At 36.5% G+C, this 19099-nt stretch overlaps 1 protein-coding gene across 1 annotated transcript in view; it reads right to left on the bottom strand.

The window, feature by feature from the left end:
- The window catches only part of notch1a (notch receptor 1a), a 30963-nt gene extending 22676 nt beyond the window's left edge, over window positions 1-8287 (bottom strand). Inside the window, exons 1-2 of the mRNA XM_030149527.1 lie at window positions 7989-8287; window positions 6566-6647 (exon numbers count right to left, since the gene is read on the bottom strand). Of these exons, the coding sequence (XP_030005387.1) occupies window positions 6566-6647; window positions 7989-8046 (140 nt within the window). The 5' untranslated portion in view covers window positions 8047-8287. The remainder of the gene's footprint in view (window positions 1-6565; window positions 6648-7988) is intronic.
- Window positions 8288-19099: the final 10812 nt, after the last annotated feature.

Here is a 19099-nt window from a genome sequence, read left to right as displayed (position 1 = left end):
TCCATGTCAACCCACATTCTGCTCCTCACAGCTCTTGTTTTTCCTCCCTTGTGGACTTTTTACAGCTCCCAGCAGTTTGCTTTTTACAGCGTTTCCCTTATGTCACACAGGACTGCTGAAAACTCCTTTGTTGACTTAGTTAGGTGAGACCAATCAGGGAGTTTTTAACAGTCCCATGTGCCCCACAGGGAGCCCAGACAGTGGCAATTGGCAGAAGATTGTAAAAGCATTTGGGCTAGCTTTGAAGTTTTCCCTGCTGCTCATTTCACTTCAGCATGAAAACCTACAGTGGGGGAATTTACTGTTTTGGTCTAAAATCCTACCTGGGTTTTTTCGCTGTGTATAGTGAAGCACACATGCCATAAATAATGCGCATGTGTGTGCGCTCATGTGTGTGTGAGTCAACCCTGGCTAACTAACTGTAATAGATCCCCTTTGTCCTGAAGTCAGAGCAGTCTGAGATAAAGATCCACCCACATGCTGAAAGGCAGAGCAGCACACACCACGGCAACAGGTCTCTCCCGGCGATGCAATGTCCCCTCAGGCCAGAGCAGATGCTTCCCCGACCTCTGACCCCCAAACACTTTTGTGACTGTGGGACAGCCTTTTTGCCTCCTCTTCCCCTCTCTTCTCTCTCCCCTGCTGGGCCTGATCTACCATCTGCCACTCTGGGGGTGACTTTATCATCCGACACAAAACCAGTCCCACTGTGTGATGGAAATGCCACCGCTGTGGAAAAAGTTATGTAAATGACTGAGGGCAAGTGTACAGTAATTGTGTTTATGTGAGTGTGGCTTTTATTACTCTCGGTGTCTCCTTTCATCGTGTTTATGAAGGCATTACAGGATCATCTCTTCTCTCCCTTCACACTCCCCTACTCCCCCCTTTCACTATTAAATTGCTCTTTGTTTTTGTCCTTTTCGTTTTCGCTCATTTTGTCCAGTTAGCTGATGTTCCCCTTCCTTGTGTCTAATCATTAGCCAAGGTCTGACCCCTGGGGCTCCACATCTGTTCGGATAATCTGTAAGATCACGAACAGAACAGTGTAGGAAATGAGAGATGTGGTGGACTGCTGAGGCTCTGGACTCGCACTTAATCAGACACACTGCATTTACAACAGAAGTGGCAGAGACTGGTTGCTTCTACAAATAAAAAACTATTTAGAAAACAGCTAATGAACTAACATACTGTTTCTACAAAATAGCTAATGAACAAATATACTGTTTCTACTTTGTCAAAGGAGTGAGTCACATTGGCTAAGACTGAGTACCCAGTGTCTCTAATCAATGTCATATTCATGCACGAAACACCAAACAATACAGTCATTACTTCATCGTCATAGCTTCGGGGGTTAAATAGCTTTATTTGATTTCATTCGAGGCATTTTGTTTTGAATCGGTCTGTCCTTGCAGCTTTATTTGTCTGATCATTGTACAGCACTTTGGAAAGCTATATTATTTTACTCATCTTAACTGTACCAAACAAATAAACAGGAATTGATTCCCCTTATTACTGGAAATGATACACTCACCTATTGGTACCAGTGTCAGATTCATTTCATCAGCTGTAGTGGGAGACATTCCCCCTCTCAGACAAACCAGGAAGAACACCTGCCTGCCACTTGACTTGTTTTGATGGTTATCAGTGACAACACATCTGCCACCTTTATAGCCTGAAGTCCATTACTCGGGTTACCATTAATTGGGTGGAAACATAATATACAACATCATTCTGTTAGGATGTGAATAGTCTCTATTAGTCACCTTCCTTTTTCCACTAGTGGGTCTCTTTATAAAAACTGCAACAGGGAGTCACTACAGATAATGAGAGAAACGATCTGCCCTAACTGATAACCTTTCCGATAACAGCTATATGAAAACATGTACAAACCATTAATCATCTAACCCATTTAAACCCATTTACCCTTTACATACCACATGCAAAACTCTGTTTCTACATTTGACAGCTTGCCCTCATGCATGGGAACTTTCAGCACCCACTACAACAAAATAGCATCTTATCTTTGTACCCTGACAACTCAGCTTTGATCACTCCACTCTGAGGATCTCCAGACACACAGGATCTCAATCACTGCCTGGTCATAATGTATATAAGTGTAAAAACCACAGTGATGATGAATGCCAGTTACGCATGAAAAGTTTTCTAATGTAAACAAATCCGTTTTAAAACTGGCACCTGCAAGTCATTTCCACCAGTCAGTAGGTTTCACGAAACACAATTATTTATCCATTTCACACAGTGCTTTTGAAAAACTGGGGGAAAAAATTAGGTCTGAGCTTGGGGCCTTCTCCCAAAAGGCCTTCCTAACTCATTCACTGCTATATTACAGGGGCCCTGGCATTTTGGGAATGGGCCCGACCAGGGGAGTGGCTGCCTTAGAGCTTAAACCCCAATAAAAGCCCAACACCAGCAGGCACACTTGACCAAGTAATGCACTTATATGTTCCTGATTCACTTAAGCCAACATGGAGCTGAGCTTTAACAGAGACCTGCTGGTAATCCTATAGGAGGACAAATGAAGAGCAGCATTCCTTGAGGCAGAGCAGGGCATCTTTTTAGTGATCCTGCACTCCCTCTAGACTAGTCTTTACAGGCGAGACATTTTATCATCAATATGCAATACTGGACAGCTCTGTGTAAGGTCGCAGAGGTCTGATCGCACCAGCCACTATAGACTTTCAGTCAATTTTCTGTCAAGTCTATTTCTGTGTAACTTCTTGTAGCATTTCAGACATGTACCGAGACAGTTGAGATGTTTTTTTCTGAGTTTATTATTAACATCACCTCAGACCAAAACAGTGTCTATTTCAGCAAAGCGGCATTGACAGTCAGGGCAGTCATGCAGTCATGCAAAGGGGAGAGGGCAGCAACCTTTTCAACTCCCCCATGCCCTCATTACTGTCTCACAAATGGAATCTAAATTTGACTCGCACGTTGCTGTGCCCTTACATGTTTTTTAAGCTGCCTACATAACGAGATGACTTGAGCTCCATGGGAAACAGGAAGCCCCAGACCTGCAGATAACCTCTTACTTCACAGAATCATGACAGAGTGCTTCCCCATTACGGCGGCTTGTCGTTGTTTCGATGTGTCTGGTACCACAACAATTAAATGCCTCAAAGCCTACACAAAATCTGATTTCCCCAACACTGACCTGTGTTGTAAAAGTAATTATTCTGATTGAGCAAATATGTCTGAAAAACCTCAAAAAGAGCTCAAGTACCTTAACATCTTCAATACAAACACATACATTTAAATTACTTGTGTAAGTTTGAGGCTATTTTTTACAACCCGGAAGGATGGATAGAAATCCTGTCGGCAGGAAGGGGCAAAAACATATATCAATTTTGTCTGAACACAGACATAATCCCATGTAAACCCATCCATAAGACATCTGATTACCATAGTTTACACCAAGCCTAACCTTGTTCTCTATGCCAACATGTGATTTCACTCTCTGTTCTCATACTCGTGGGAACCGTGCTGAAAGAGGATTTAAAACGATCTACTACTTCAAATCTGTGCCACCGTATGTGATTGCACTGTAGTGAAAAACCACAATGCCCTGTATGTCATCTTTAAGAGCAGTGCATATATGTGGGCTTAATTCCTTTTACCTCTGCACTTCCATTTACTGTTGTGTGATGGGAAATGCAAATCAGACCTGTAGTCTCAATTTGGGGCATGGCCTTTTACTCATCACAGTACCAGCTTCTGTATTACTCTAAAATAGCAGTTTCCCTTGAGGACTTTCCAGCTCCGTCACCACTGCTTTTGTAGGGGTTGTTACAACACAAATTCTCACCGAGGTAAAAAAAATAAAATAAAAAATAAATAAAAATTTTATATATATATATATATATATATATATATATATATATAAAATCAACAGCACATTTTACAGCAGCAAAAGTCGGAGGTAAAACTTTATGCTTATAACTGGGAATACTTCCATTTGTGCAGAAGTAATAGCTAAAAACATCCGTCCTATAGTTTTTACAGTTAGTTTGAACTTCAAACATGTATTTACTGACTAATTAATTCTTAATTGGAGTTTGTGTAAACATTCAGCTCAACAGTTTTTAAGACTTTAAAAGTAACATGCATAATGTGTTTTTTCCTGCTCCAAACTACAGTTATTATTTGAGATTTTATGGTAGTTTTATTCTACCCTATTTACCTTATATATATTTGATCTTTCTCACGCTACAAAACCGAGACCGGGGTAACTATATTTCATTTTATCATGTACCGTTGATCGAGTGACAATAAAGCTGAGTTTGAGTCTGAGTCTTAAAAATTCACTGTCGTTCCACCTCCAGTCAATAGTCAGATCATTAAGGAATGTCCCCATCCTACTGACACCAATACAGATACAGACGCTACACTCTGACCCTGGAAACGCAGATGATGCTGTGACTAATGGCTGCTTGGCTTGACTAGGATGAATGATTAATGAGAGGAAAAGCTGAGGAAAAAAAGAGAGAGAGAGAGAGTGTGGGTGGCTGAAGTGATGCTCTTATCCTGTCTGTTTTTAATTGGACGGAGCAGAGATGGAGACCACAATAACAGCTTTGTAGAGGAGGCTAGAGGGACGTTTCTGTGACTGAGTATATGCACACGTGCAGGGGTCTGAGTGGGGGTGGGGGGGTTGGAAAAGGCTGGGGAGTGCAGATTAGATATTGTGAATTGGTGGCCCTGGGCTAGTGACTCTTCAATAGCACCCCCTTTTCTCTACAGACTAGAAGAGCGCCTGCCATGACCGCATGCCCTGAGGGTAGAACAGGCCACCTTTGAGCCTCTTGTCACATGAGCAGCAGGGGTGTGTATTGGCAAGAATCTGGCGATATGATGCAGATCACAATACTAGGATCATGATATATCATGATATTGTTAAAAAGGCAATTTTTTTTGTTTGTTTCTTCTTTTAAAATGATTATTTCCTGGAAGAATTGAATTACACTAGAAATATGCACAAATACTAAACACATTTTTATTTGATCACAGCAGGATCTAATGCTATATCACAGAATTTTCCTGTGTTCAAACTTAAATTATGTTTTACAGACATAACAGTTTAAGATCCTGCTCAAATGTTTATATTCTATTAGTTCATAACATTATTTTTGTCCGATCCCAAACAAAGGAACAAACATCTGGCTCTCTCAGACAGTAAAAAGTGCTTTTAGGAGGCTTCAAATAACCATTATTTAATAAAACAGTGTTAAATAATAATAAATAAGATATAAACAATAAAGAAAACCAAAAACCAAAAATGAACCTCTGTCATACCTGCATTTGAATAAATACCCAAAAAATATCGATACAGTACTTTTTAATATTGATACGGTATTGTGAAATAAAATATCGTGATATATTGCAGAACTGATATCTTCTAACACCCCTAATGAGCAGCATCTAACAGTTTAAAGAAACATAATGATGGTCTCATTTCCAAAAACTTTGTCAGTTTCGAAGTTTTGTCCTCAAGAAAACTCTTTGTAAAAACACTGTTATGATTTTGCACAAAAACATATGAGATGAAATCACCAATAATACACATGTAGGTCACTTAAAGGGAATATGTCAGCACGTTAACATACTCAAACTATTAACGACAACCTAACAACAGCCTAAACAATAACCCCAATCTGCCTGTCCCAGTCTGTTCCCACTTGTTTGCCTTTAAATTTCTGCACTTAATTCCAATTAATCTCACTCTCTCGACGTCCAATCCAATTACATTTCACAGCCATCTGGCTTTCTAATGGAGATCACAAACGGGCAAGGTGTGGGGGTGGAGTGGAGGAGACAAGCCTTTTTGGGTGGGGGGGTAGTGGTGGTGGTGGTTGAGGGTTAGAAGGGGGTTGGTGGGGGTTATGGCAAGGGTCTGGTGTGTGTTGTGGTGATTGGGGTGGCTGTGGCATGATGGGAAGCCCCACTCAGATTAGTCACACAGCATTATTCTGACTACAGGACAATGGGTGACGGGCGGCGGGCGAGCCCCAGCTGTCGCCCATGAAAGAGCAGAAAAACAAGATTTAGGACTGGACGCGTCCTCTCACTTTGCTTGTGAAGGGGTCTTGCATTCATTAATGATGGTGATGGTGAGAGGGGGGTGGGCTTTTGTCCAGCCACCCTTCTCTCAACCTCTTCACTACCCTGGAACTGGACTTTCTTTTTTCCCCTACTTTTGGTCTTCTTTTAACTCTTTTCTATCAAAGGAATGTGTGCAGCCTCCCAGAGTATACTCCAGCTCCTAGAGGGGTACGAGAGGAAAACAGCAGCCCAGAGAGGAACCTCAAGGGCCCCCGGTTGCTGGGCACAGGGCCCGCTCAAAAGCTGGAATGAAAATGGGGGGATATGTGGCCCCTTTTCTTCTTCACCCAAAAGCACCTCTAAGCATTGATACTTCCCCAGCGTTGCACTATGAAAAATATGTACAAACTCCAAAAACACCACAATAAACACATAAGGGGATGCTGAGGCTTTGGTGAAATCTGCAGCAACATCTGTGGCATCACATGTTGCTGATTTGACTTACTTGCACTCTCCATTTCCATTTGAGGTGGCTTCACATCTTCCTCCGTTTAGACATGTTTCAGTGGGTAGGGAGCATTTCAGACCTGCGGAACACATGACAAGTTATTGGAAGTCAACAGTAAAGTCAAGTTTTGCATTCTGTTGGGTTTCTGTAAATTGGCTTAGAGTCTGGTTTTGACCAACTCTATATATAAAGTGTCATGAGGTAACTTTTTGGTTGTGATCTGGTGCTATATAAATTCAATTTGATTGATAAAAAAAGTGATTTGATTGGTTTTCCCCTGTAAGTCACTTTGGAAAAAAGCGTCTGCCAAATGCATAAACATAAACATGTTTCCTGGTGGGATTAAGTTCACCATAGATTAAATTATTCATCAGTGTTATTTACTGTATGTCTTTCTTCAGTGGAATGTATTTGAATTCATACACGCGTTTCCTGATATTTAATTGATTTGTTACACAAAGTGTCCGTGGGGGATACTGTGGGGGTAACACACTGTCAGGGACACCGGTGAGGAGGTCAGAGCGCGTGGGTGCGTGGCTTTTTGGGATAAGGAGGAGGGGGGGTGAGTATTGGGGGGGGGGGGGCACGCTTTTTTGCGGGGAAAGCGCGCAGCAGCTGCGGGGCTCAGATGTGGAACAAAAGAAATCAGAGTCCAGCACGAGCCATAAAACACTCTCCTCGGGCATTGTTTACCGGCAGACGGAGACAACAGCAGCTCCTCCACCCTCCACCCACCCCCCACTCGCAACACTCTCCCACACCACGCAGACAAAAGGTGCCCCCCCTCCACACAACCACCCCCTTCTCGCGTCCCAAGCACACGCATCAACTTCTTCTTCTTCTATTCTGTTATTTTAAACCCATTTTCAGCACATTTGAAGTTGATCATTCCTGGAAGGAGAGATTTTAAGTAAAAAAAAAAAAAAAGTCAGGCTGCAAGAAAAATGTATAAATATAATGAGTCTAACTGTGCATTTAGGTCATAACTGTTGCATTGCATTTGATTTTAAGGTCAATTACACAATGAATGCAATAAAAAACACACAGTTAACTTGTGTAAGAAGAGGGAAAAACTTTTTAAAGGCGCACACTTGCGGAGTCAGGAGAGCGACGCACCGCAGCTGCACTTGTGGTGAAGTCCTCCCCATGACCTGGCAACAGCTACTGCCAATAAGTGCACAAATGTCTGAAGAGAACGGAACAAAAATCACTAATGTGTCAGAGTGAACCTAAAGGGCTGTTAACAGAAGCCAAGCACTGACTAAAAAATACAAACTAAAAGTGTTGTGTGTTCACTGACTGGTTGGAAGTGTGTGTGTAAATGTTTGGCTCTTCTTTGTGCGCCTCAGCCACACTGCGCGCTCTGATTCCCCCACAAGCAACAAACTACAATGAGATCTTTTATTTCAGACATTATTACCTTGTGAGATGACGATCGCTGAAATCAGAAATGTTAGTTTCACAAAGAAACGATACATTCCTCCTCTTCAACTTCACAAACGTCGTGAACTCCCACGTAGGGTTCGCATAGATCCACAGTTTGGTTGTATACTCCAGATAGAGCGGCTTGGGGGGGGGGGGGGTAAAAAAAATAAATAATAAATATATCCTCTGGAAAGGAAGGTGGGAAAAAGAGAAAATCCAGCACAGATGAGAAGTCACTCCGAGAGGACTCACTTCATAGATGTTAACCTGGTGCCTTCCGAGTTCTCAATGAAATCTAGATGCAACGCGTAAAGTTCCTCCCACTTTCCTTCCTGCCCCCCCTTCTCCTCAGGCCAAATGAAAAGCTGCCTCTCTCTCAATACTGGAGGAAACACCCCCCCCCCCCCCCACACACACACACACACACACACACAGAGGATCAGTAGTAAAACTATTATCATCAGCCTGTGGTGAAGAGCCACTAAATCTGTTTACATCTGTTCACTTCAGAGGAAATGCACTTCACATGTTCACATGGGCGTAGAATTAGGGCTGTAAGAAAATATCAGTTCTGGAATATATCGCGATATTTTATTTCACAATACTGTAGTGGTATTAAAAAGTACTGTATCAATATTTTTAGGTATTTATTCCAATGTAGATATTGTGGAAGTTCATTTCTGTTTTTTGGTTTTTCTTTTTCTCTCTTACTTCAACTCTTACTTTAACCCTTTCATGCATAGGTCACTCCACCAGACAGTTCTTCTCCAGTTGTTCTCTTGTATATTAACCCATAAAGACCCTAAAGTCCACCACAAGGTTATTATCGTTAACGAAAACGAACGAAATGACGAAAACTAAAATTGAAAAAACATTTTCGTTAACTGAAATAAATAAAAACTCTTAATTAAAAGAAAAAAACGATAACTAACTGAAACTGTATTGTGAGCTTACAAAACTAACTAAAACGTATAAAAATTATGGATACAATTCCCTTCGTTTTCGTCTTTGTCAATGTCGGATTGATATGAAATTAATTTATTTCGCTCCAGCAGTTTGAGCTGGTGACACCATACGACACTTCACAGTCTGTCATGTCTGGTCACTGGTGGTTTCCAGTCGTCTTCTGGTCCCCACTCTACCTGGAACATACAAACTAAAGCTGGGACAAAGGAGCACAGTCCTGTCTGGGGTTTACTGTAGTGATACATGGGTCGGGTTTTTTTTTTTTTTTTTTTTTGGCGTACCGTGTGTGTGCGCGTGAGTGACAGACAGAGCAGAGCTAAAGGACAGAGTCAAACAGGACTAGCATCCAGGTTAAAACTGGAGAGTTTATCACCATGAAAAGGCCTTCCAAGCCCTGAACTGCACAGTTTAGAAGAGGAGAAAAGAGGAGGATGAAAACTAATCCAATTACAGAGGTATGGAACCTGTTAGAATGTTAAAAAACGTTTGATGGTACTAGCAACAGCTAGCTGAACTGAACTGAAGCAAAGTTGGCTAATAATGGAACTGGAGATGATTAAGAGATGAGAGATCTGCTAAGGTGTGGTTTACTGATGAGGAACTGGGTTATATATGTTTATAAGTGGTTTGTATATGTTTCCGTCTGCTTTAACTGCTGGTTAGCTGGTTTATAATAGGTTCCTATCTGGTTTAACTGCTGGTTAGCTGGTTTATATAGGTTTCCGTCTGCTTTAACTGCTGGTTAGCTGGTTTATAATAGGTTCCTATCTGGTTTAACTGCTGGTTAGCTGGTTTATATATGTTTCTATCTGCTTTAACTGCTGGTTAGATGGTTTATAATATGTTCCTATCTGCTTTAACTGCTGGTTAGCTGGTTTATATATGTTTCTATCTGCTTTAACTGCTGGTTAGCTGGTTTATAATATGTTCCTATCTGCTTTAACTGCTGGTTAGCTGGTTTATATATGTTTCTGTCTGCTTTAACTGCTGGTTAGCTGGTTTATAATATGTTCCTATCTGCTTTAACTGCTGGTTAGCTGGTTTATATATGTTTCTGTCTGCTTTAACTGCTGGTTAGCTGGTTTATATATGTTTCTATCTGCTTTAACTGCTGGTTAGCTGGTTTATATATGTTTCTATCTGCTTTAACTGCTGGTTAGCTGGTTTATATATGTTTCTATCTGCTTTAACTGCTGGCTGCTTTGTGCATCTCCTGTCATGCTTTGCACATCTTCGCATTGTTTCACGTAAGTGACGTTGTGTATGGATTGCACCCCACCTCAACCTGCTATAGGGAATTTATACATTGTACGGTACATTGTGTCTCTGCTCAGTCCATGAGCCGCCCTAACCCGACCCCCAAATAAAGTGTCCAGGGTAACCCATATCCACGCCTCACTAATTTCTTTGAATAGGATGATGAGGAAGATAAAATATATGAAATAACTAAAACTAATACTAAAACTAAACTAAACTAAACTAAAACTACGCATTCAGAAAAAAACGATAACTAATAAAAACTAACAAACCTGCTCTAAAAACTAATTAAAACTAACTGAATAAGAGAAAAAAAAGTCAAAACTAATTAAAACTAAACTATAATTAAAAATCCAAAACTATTATAACCTTGGTCCACCAGCAACCAAAAGCATCTACTGATTTAAAATATTTAATAACTATTGATAATATAGTTATAATCTTATCGATACATGTAAATAATTGGTGTAAAATGCAGTTTGTCATCTTTTCCTGGTCATCAGATATGACCCATTTGGACGTTCAGAGGCTCCATAGCAAACCATGGATACACCGTCATCTTCTACAACATTGATTCACCAGTAAAACCCATGGAGTTGGATCAATGACAGTGGATGGAAACACTCAGTTTATGTTCAGCTATTGATATATTTTAGTGAAAAAGTCAGCTTTTCTTAAGTTTTCTTTGTTTAGATGTAAATATCTTTGAATTTACTCAAAGTTTTAATGAACATTACATTAAATAGACGAAATAAAATAGAGAAAAATACATGATTTACAGTGAAAAATGCAAAATGCAGAGGATAATATCATAATAAATGGAGATAAATCACTTAAACAGAGAGAAAAATTCATTTGCGAACTGACACAAAAGTAGCAATGAGTCTTTATGGGTTAATGGGTTTTGTTGTTTTAGTTCCATATCAGCCAACACAGTGAACACACTGATGCACCATCCCATACACTGTAATTCAGACCATTATTGTAACTTTGCTGTTCTTGATAAACCTGATATTCACTACCATGTATGAGTGTAAATCAGTTGTTATTTGTTAGACAAGAAGTTTTTGTTTATTATTATCTCCATGAAGTGAGTAATTACTAGCATTAGAATATGTTAAAATGTGAGAAGACATCAGATTAGCAGCATGAAAAATGTTTTTATTTCATTGTTTTCATATCACTTTCTGATATTGGGTTTTAAACATGTTTCTTTACTTCAAAAATTAAATGCATGAATATTTTTGTAACTCCATAGAAAAAAAAAAACTTGATCGCATTGTTTTTTTCATGCCTAAGGAGGAATAAAACACATTGAAGAAAAAATCTTGACTAAGGTTCTCACAATTCGTGCATGAAAGGGTTAATATGTATGCGTTTCTATTTTTTTTTTGTTTTATGTGTTGTTTTCTTACTTGCTGTTTTTAATCACCTTTTACATGTTTCTTTTATGTTTTAAATGTGTTTCTTTTTATTTCAATGTCCTGTATGAAGCACCTTGAAATGCCTTGTTGCTGAAATGTGCTATACAAATAAACTTGCCTTGCCTTTTGTTTATATTTTATTTATTACTATTTAACACTCTTTTATTAAATAATGTTAGTTCCTTTGTTGGGATTGCACAAAAATAATGTTCTGATGTTAGTTGTGAACTAATAGAATATGAACATTGGAACAGGATCTTAAACTGTAATGTCTGTAAAACAGAATTTAAGTTTGAACACAGGAACATTTTGTGATATAGCATTAGATCCTGTTCTGATTAAATAAGAATGTGTTTGGTATTTTTGCATATTTTTGGTGTAATTCAATTCTTCAAGGAAATAATTGTTTAAAAGAAAAAACAAACAAAAAAAAAGCCATTTTAACAGTATCATGATATATCGTGATATATTGTATCGTGATCATAGTATTGTGATTTTTATCGTATTGCCAGATTCTTGCCAATACACACCCCTAGTTAGAATAGAATAGAATAGAATAGAATAGAATAGCCTTTACTGTCATTGTATGTTCAATAAAATTAGGACTGCTTCTCCAGCCACTGCAAAAAATTTGAGCAAAAAGCCAGTACATCAGAAAAAACGAATAGAGCAAATAAACAATAACAAAAAACTAAAAAGTAAAATAAAAACAGAATATAAAATTTAACAAAAGTAAATATGTGTATAGTCTGTATATTTTTTTATTACTATTTTTATTCTTATTTTATATTTGTTTTTTTTGCACTATACACTTTTTTTTCTTGCACTTTATTCTGCCTTGACCGTTGAATTTCCCCCATTGTGGGATCATTAAAGTGTAATTGAATCTAATCTAATCTAATCTAATCTAATCTAATCTAATCTAATCTAATCTAATCTAATTTTATATAAGAATAGAACTAAAAGTAGAATAAAATAAAATAAAATAGACATGAAATTGACATAAAATATGAATAGACACAATATTTACAATATGAACAGTGTGTATATCTAAGGTTGTAATATAAAGTTTTGTACACCAGCATGTTTATTTTATTCTTAGAATTATGGTCAGCTTGTATCTATGATCACTTCCTGATATTAAACTTAAAGTTCTTGAAATTAGTTCAAGACTGACTTATTTATGTTGGGATAGTCCAGCGATCATCTATTTTCTCATATAATACTAATGAAAGATAACAGTACTTCAGTTGAAAATTTTATCATCTGAAATTAGTATATTAAATTATATCTGCCGCTTGTAATTTATGATCATTACTTTCAAGTCTTAAACCGAAATTATTTTGATTTAAAAAATTATTTTGTATCGGTAATCTACTGTACTGATGTGACAAGTATAATCCAATGTGTTTTCTCCTAAGGAATTATGATTAACTTGTCATTTTTTACCAGTTCTTAGGAGTTAAATGACCAAATAGCGAGTAAAGTTATTAAAATGACCTCAAAGTTGACATGCTATAAAATTTACTTGTACATTAATAATAATAATCTATTATCTGTAACCAAATATATTGTTGCTAAAGTCATTCAGAGACAGCAAAAGTACCCATATTCTTTCACCAAGTGGAAGTAAAAATATTTACTTAACCCATAAAGACACAGTGCTACTTTTATGATAGTTTCCAAGTGATTTTTTTCTCTATATTTAACATTTCTGAAGTGATTTGTCATCATTTATTATAAAATAATCCCCCGTTTTGCATTTTTCCAGTGAAAATCTGGTATTTTCCAAAATTTCATGTACTGATTATATAGATGTTCATATAAGCTCTGATTAAAGTTGAAAGTTATTATATAAAAAAAAAAACAAAACAAAAAAAAAAAAACAGGCAAAACTGAAGGAAAAGTAACTTTTACAGTAAAATATCTAATTAACTGAACATAAACCAAGTGTCTCCATCCACCCTTATTCATAAAACTCCATGGGTTTTACTGGTGAATCAATATTGTAGAAGATGACTGTGTTTCCATGGTAACTACGAAGCCTCTGAACATCCAAATGGGTCATATCTGATGACCATGAAAAGATGACAAACTGTATTTTACACCAATTATTTACATGTGTTGATAGGATTAATGGATCAACAGTTATTAAACATTTTAGATCAGTAGATGGTTTTGGTCGCTGGTGGTTATGGGTTAAAACATAACCTAGTGTTATAAAATTAGAAGTTACCTACGGATTCAACTTTTTCACTCAAGTAGAAATAGAAAAGGACTAGTTCTGACATTTCCTCAAAGAATATAAGATAAAAGTATTGCTACAAGTTTTGATTCTGTGCTAAGCTAAATGATCTGTACAATGTTACATCCAGCTTTTTTTTTGGGTTTGATGTTAGCAAAGTGTGATATAACCTAGCATAAGAAAGTCATGAATATGGATTAAAAACAAATTGACCAGCCTGTTTTAGAAATGTAAGGAGTAGAAAGTACAGCTGTTTGTGTTAGATGTAGGGAGCAGAGGTCAAAAGTCTTGACAAAAAATATTCAAGTGAAGTAGGTAGCTACAGATAATGGAAATATCTAAAGTGGTTTACAGTCAGTATTCAACCTTCCTTACTTTGCTTGCTTTTAATATTTAAAGTACTTTTTCACATAGAGAATTTTACTTTTTTTTTTTTTTTTTTTTTTTTTTTTTACATTGTTTGTCTGTTTGAACGTTACACTTATAAAAGGTAATCTACAACACTGGAGTTGAAAATATCGAACATTTACACCATTGCATTTGTTTTATTATCTGGAATTATGATTACATTGTACTGTATGAATCAGTTTTGATACTCCAGCTGGAAATTTTGTCTTTGTTTCAGGATATTAGATCATTTTTTCCAAGGAATAATGATCAGCATGTAATTGATTGGTTTTAACTCACTAATTCAGTTGTTAAAATGAACTCAGTGTGGACCTTTTACAATTTTAGATCTATTAAAAGCCATTCTGCACAACTACGATAGCTATATTTCTCTGATAATCCTTTTTTTTTTCTCTATGCTTATTTTTACTGCAACTGTATCTACTTCCACCTTCCCTGTCATTAGAGAAGTACAATTTTATACTACATGCAATGATAAATGTACAAATGTGCTATTTTATAGTATTTTGTTCTGCAAAACGGGCAGTATTCAGAAGTGCAACTGATCTGATCTGATCTGATCATCCCAGTCTTCCTCTGTCTGTCTATTTGGAATTTGCATCTCTAAACCACAAAATGTTTGGTTCATGACATAAAAAACACTTTTTCGGTTCCTGCTCCAGTTTCATTCTCACATCACACTGCTGATCTTTGTTCCCTTGATGCTTTTAACACATGACTGCTATAATGTTTTCCACAGGTATTTTACCTCATATGTCAGTTACAAAATCCATAACTGCACCGACCCTGAGATGTGCATCCCAGATTTCTATCACTCCCTACTTTTTTTTTTTCCTTCTCTTGAGGCAAGTGAAACTGTCAGGGAGGAGCTGCGCAGTTTCAGCACCCCAGGGCAAAGATTATTTTATTACGAAGCCCACGCACATGCTGGTCCGTATGTTGGTGTGACTGCCAAATGGACCCATGCCAAAAGGGGCTAGGTCTCTCGAGGTGCATGGAGTGTGGGAAACACTGGAAGCACCGAGGAAAAAAAGAGGGAGTGTGAGCAATCAGCCATTAATTTATTGCATAACAGAAAAACAAACTAGAGTTGTCGAGGGGAAACTGTTGGACACTTCAATCAGAAAATGTGCACGGGCATGCAGCGTTATAGGGAACCACCTGATGCACCGTGAGAAACGTTAGATCTGTCAGGCACACGCTGGGCTTAACTCACAGCGTACTGTTAACACATGTCCTCCTAGGGGCTTACTACACATAGTAAGGTGTGGTTTAGGCTTTAAATCTGAATGTGCCGATTTTTCGCTAGTATTGGCTGAGCTTTTTTTTTTTTTTTTTTTTTTTTTTATCTGTCACGAAATCTGAGCTTCTGCTTTTGCTTGCAAGGCTTTCTCTCACTTGCTTATTTGTTTGGGGAAAATTTAAGGCCATGAGAAAATGATCTGTCACGGATTCACAAGGTTGGAGAGAGGGGAAAGACTCAAAGCTAGGAAAACAAACTCTATCAAAGCTTAATATAGAAACAAAACTCAGGAGGTTGACACAAAGTGCAAGAAAACAGAAGAATTTCAGACGAAGATTAAATATATAATGCGAGTGCACTCTTTTGAGTTTGAACCCTGGCCACTTAGACCTGCACAGATTATTGCAAATCTCTCAAGTCTTACTCCCTTCCTTCCTTCCCTAAAGGATGGAGAGAGGTCAGAGGTTATGATAAAAAGTAGCCCCCCTTGACAAGTAGTACATGATGTCATCTTACTATCAAACCTCAAAGTCTGACTGAAGTCAGAGCTGGACTGTTATTCTTGGTTCACACCCAAACAGTTGCACTGAAGTCCAAGACAAAAAAAGCACAATGACACACAGACTATAAGTAGACAGCGAACAGAAATAAATGCATATATGTGGCTTCTAACAGAACCAGTAATAACACATGGCTTCCTTCACATAGGTCAAAACATATACAGATGAATAAAGAGCATTGAAATATCTATAATATGCATTTTATTTGTGTTATTTAAGTAGCTGGGATAGGCTCCAAGCGACCCCTGTGACCCTGGTGAGGATAAAGAGGGTTCAGAAAATGAATGAATGAATGCATTTTATTCAATACTTAACAGAGATAAATTCAATGTTTTTATGCATACACAATGAAATAAGACATTAGTTACTTTAACCCTTTCATGCACAAATTATGAGAACCTTAATCAAGATTTTTTTCCCTGAGTGTTTTCATTTCTCTTTAAACATGAAAAAAAAAAACAATGTGATTGAAAAATTTCTTATAAAAAAAAAATAAATAAATAAATAGATAAAATAAATAAAAAGTAAAAATAAAATAAATAAAATATAATAATAATAATAATAATAATAATAATAATAATAATAATAATCAGCTGGACACCATGCGTTTAATTTTTGAAGCAAAGAAACATGTATTTACTGATGGGGGGGCTTGTGATTCTGGGGGTTTATGCTCTGGGGAGATCTACACAAGGTTACCAATTCATGTCAGGAAAGATATGTAGTGTCTTAAAACTTTAATAAAGATATGTGTAAAAAAGACAAACAAACAAACAAATAAAAAACAACAAAATCCATGAATATACAAGAGAACAGCTGTAGAATAGCTGTCCACTGTAGTGACCAGTATGCATGAAAGGGTTAAATAATGATTTAAAAAAAAAAAAAAAATCAATAAATAAATTAAGATATTTACTTAACCCATAAAAACCCAGTGCTACTTTTGTGGTAGTTCCCAAATGAAATTTTTGTCTATATTTAACATTTCTTAAGTGATTTGTCCCCATTTATTATAAAATAATCCCCCATATATTTGCATTTTTACAGTGAAAATCAGGTGTTTTCCAGTATTTCATTATACTGATCATATAGATGTTCAGAAAAGCTCAGATTAAAGTTGAGGGTTATTATTTTAAAAAACAGACAAAATTGAATAAAAAGTGACATTTTCAGCAACATGTATCATTAACTGAACAAAAATCAAGTGTCTCCATCCACTGTCATTGATCCAACTCCATGGGTTTTACTGGTGAATCAATACTGCAGAAGATGATAGTGTTTCCATGGTAACTATGAAGCCTCTGAACGTCCAAATGGGTCGTATCTGATGATCATGAAAAGATGACACACTGCATTTTCCACCAATTATTTGTATATATTAATAGGATTAGTTGTATTAAACATTTTAGATCAGTAGATGGTTTTGGTTGCTAGTGGATATTTGGGTCTTTATGAGTTAAAACTTAACCTACTGTTATAAAATTAGAAGCTACTTACGGATTCAACTTCTTCACAGAAGTAGAAATAGAAGTAGAAAGTTCTGACATCTCCTCATAGAGTATAAGTAAAAATATTGCTGCATGCTTTGATTCTGTGATAAAAAAAAGTAATATTATTTAATAGATTTGAAGACATAAAATGGCAATCAAAATGTACTGAATTGAATATAACCTTATTAATAACACAAAAGAAGTGGATGTCAGTGTGTTAAATAACTGTCAAAACTGAAAATTGAAAATGGAATTCACAGATTACAATATGCTGAATGACAATTGGGGAAGTTATGCCAAATGATTTCAAAGAACTATTAAGCACTCAGGTTTTAAACTTCATTTAAAAAAAGCAAGAAAATATATATTTAAAAAAAAACAAAAACAACTGAAATCCAAATGAGTATGTGTCTTTGCTGTTTTATTAGTAAAGTCAACTCAGTATGCTATTATAACTGAATCATTAAAGACTTAATTCAGGTTTAATTCAACCTGGCTTTTGTTGAAACTAACCTCACCCTATTTATTAGGTGTTGCATTTAGTTACTGATTCAACAGAGTTTCTGTGTTTGCAGAAACTGACTATATCAATTTTATTTGATATGAATATTAGATTATTTATGTCACTAAACTGTAATTTAACCAGTCATCATGTTGTTTTGTTTGCGTTTCTGAAAAAATAATCATATTCACCACTTACTGAATGTTTCCAAAATTAAGAATTTCTGCTTAATGACTTCAAAGTACATTGCAGTAACAATTCTTTATCATTCTAATTTTTAAAGAAAAGTTTGAGTAAATCAGTCAGTTGCTGATATGTTTTAACATTATCACAGGGCTGTCAAAGTCATTTTAGTTCAGTTCCACATTCAGCTAAATTTGATCTGAAGTGGGCCGGACCAGTAAAATAATAACATAATAATACAGAAATAATGTCAACTCCAAACTTTTCTATATGTTTTAGAGTGAAAACAGTAAATTTACATCATGAAAAGGTTTACATCTACAAACTATCCTTTCAAAAGATGTGAATAACATGAACAAACTGAAAAAATAAGTGTAATTTTAACAATATTAAGCCTCAGTTTATCATTTACACATGTATATTATAACTTACAGATCACAGTGGATCTACAAACACACAGAACATTTAGTAGCAGGCAGAATCTTATTAAAATTGTACTTACTTCTCTTAAGACATTTCAGGTTGTTCATATTTATTCGGGTTATTCACATTTTTTGCGAAATTATACTTTGTAAATATTAATATTTTCATGTATTTACACTAAAACAAAGAAAAATGTGGAGTTGTCATTATTTATATGTTATTAAGATAGTATTTTACTGGCAGTGGCGGCGCCAGGATTTTAAAAGTAGGGGGGCAACTGGAGGGCAAAGAAAATGTTGGGGGGGCAGACAAAAATTTTAGCGCATATCAGCTGATATATATATATATATATATATATATATATATATATATATATATATATATATATATATATATATATGTATA

This window comes from Sphaeramia orbicularis, chromosome 12 (genome assembly GCF_902148855.1).
Source record: "Sphaeramia orbicularis chromosome 12, fSphaOr1.1, whole genome shotgun sequence".
Taxonomy (NCBI): domain Eukaryota; kingdom Metazoa; phylum Chordata; class Actinopteri; order Kurtiformes; family Apogonidae; genus Sphaeramia; species Sphaeramia orbicularis.
The sequence above is the reverse complement of the archived record's forward strand: the minus strand, read 5'-3'. Positions and strand labels throughout refer to the sequence as shown.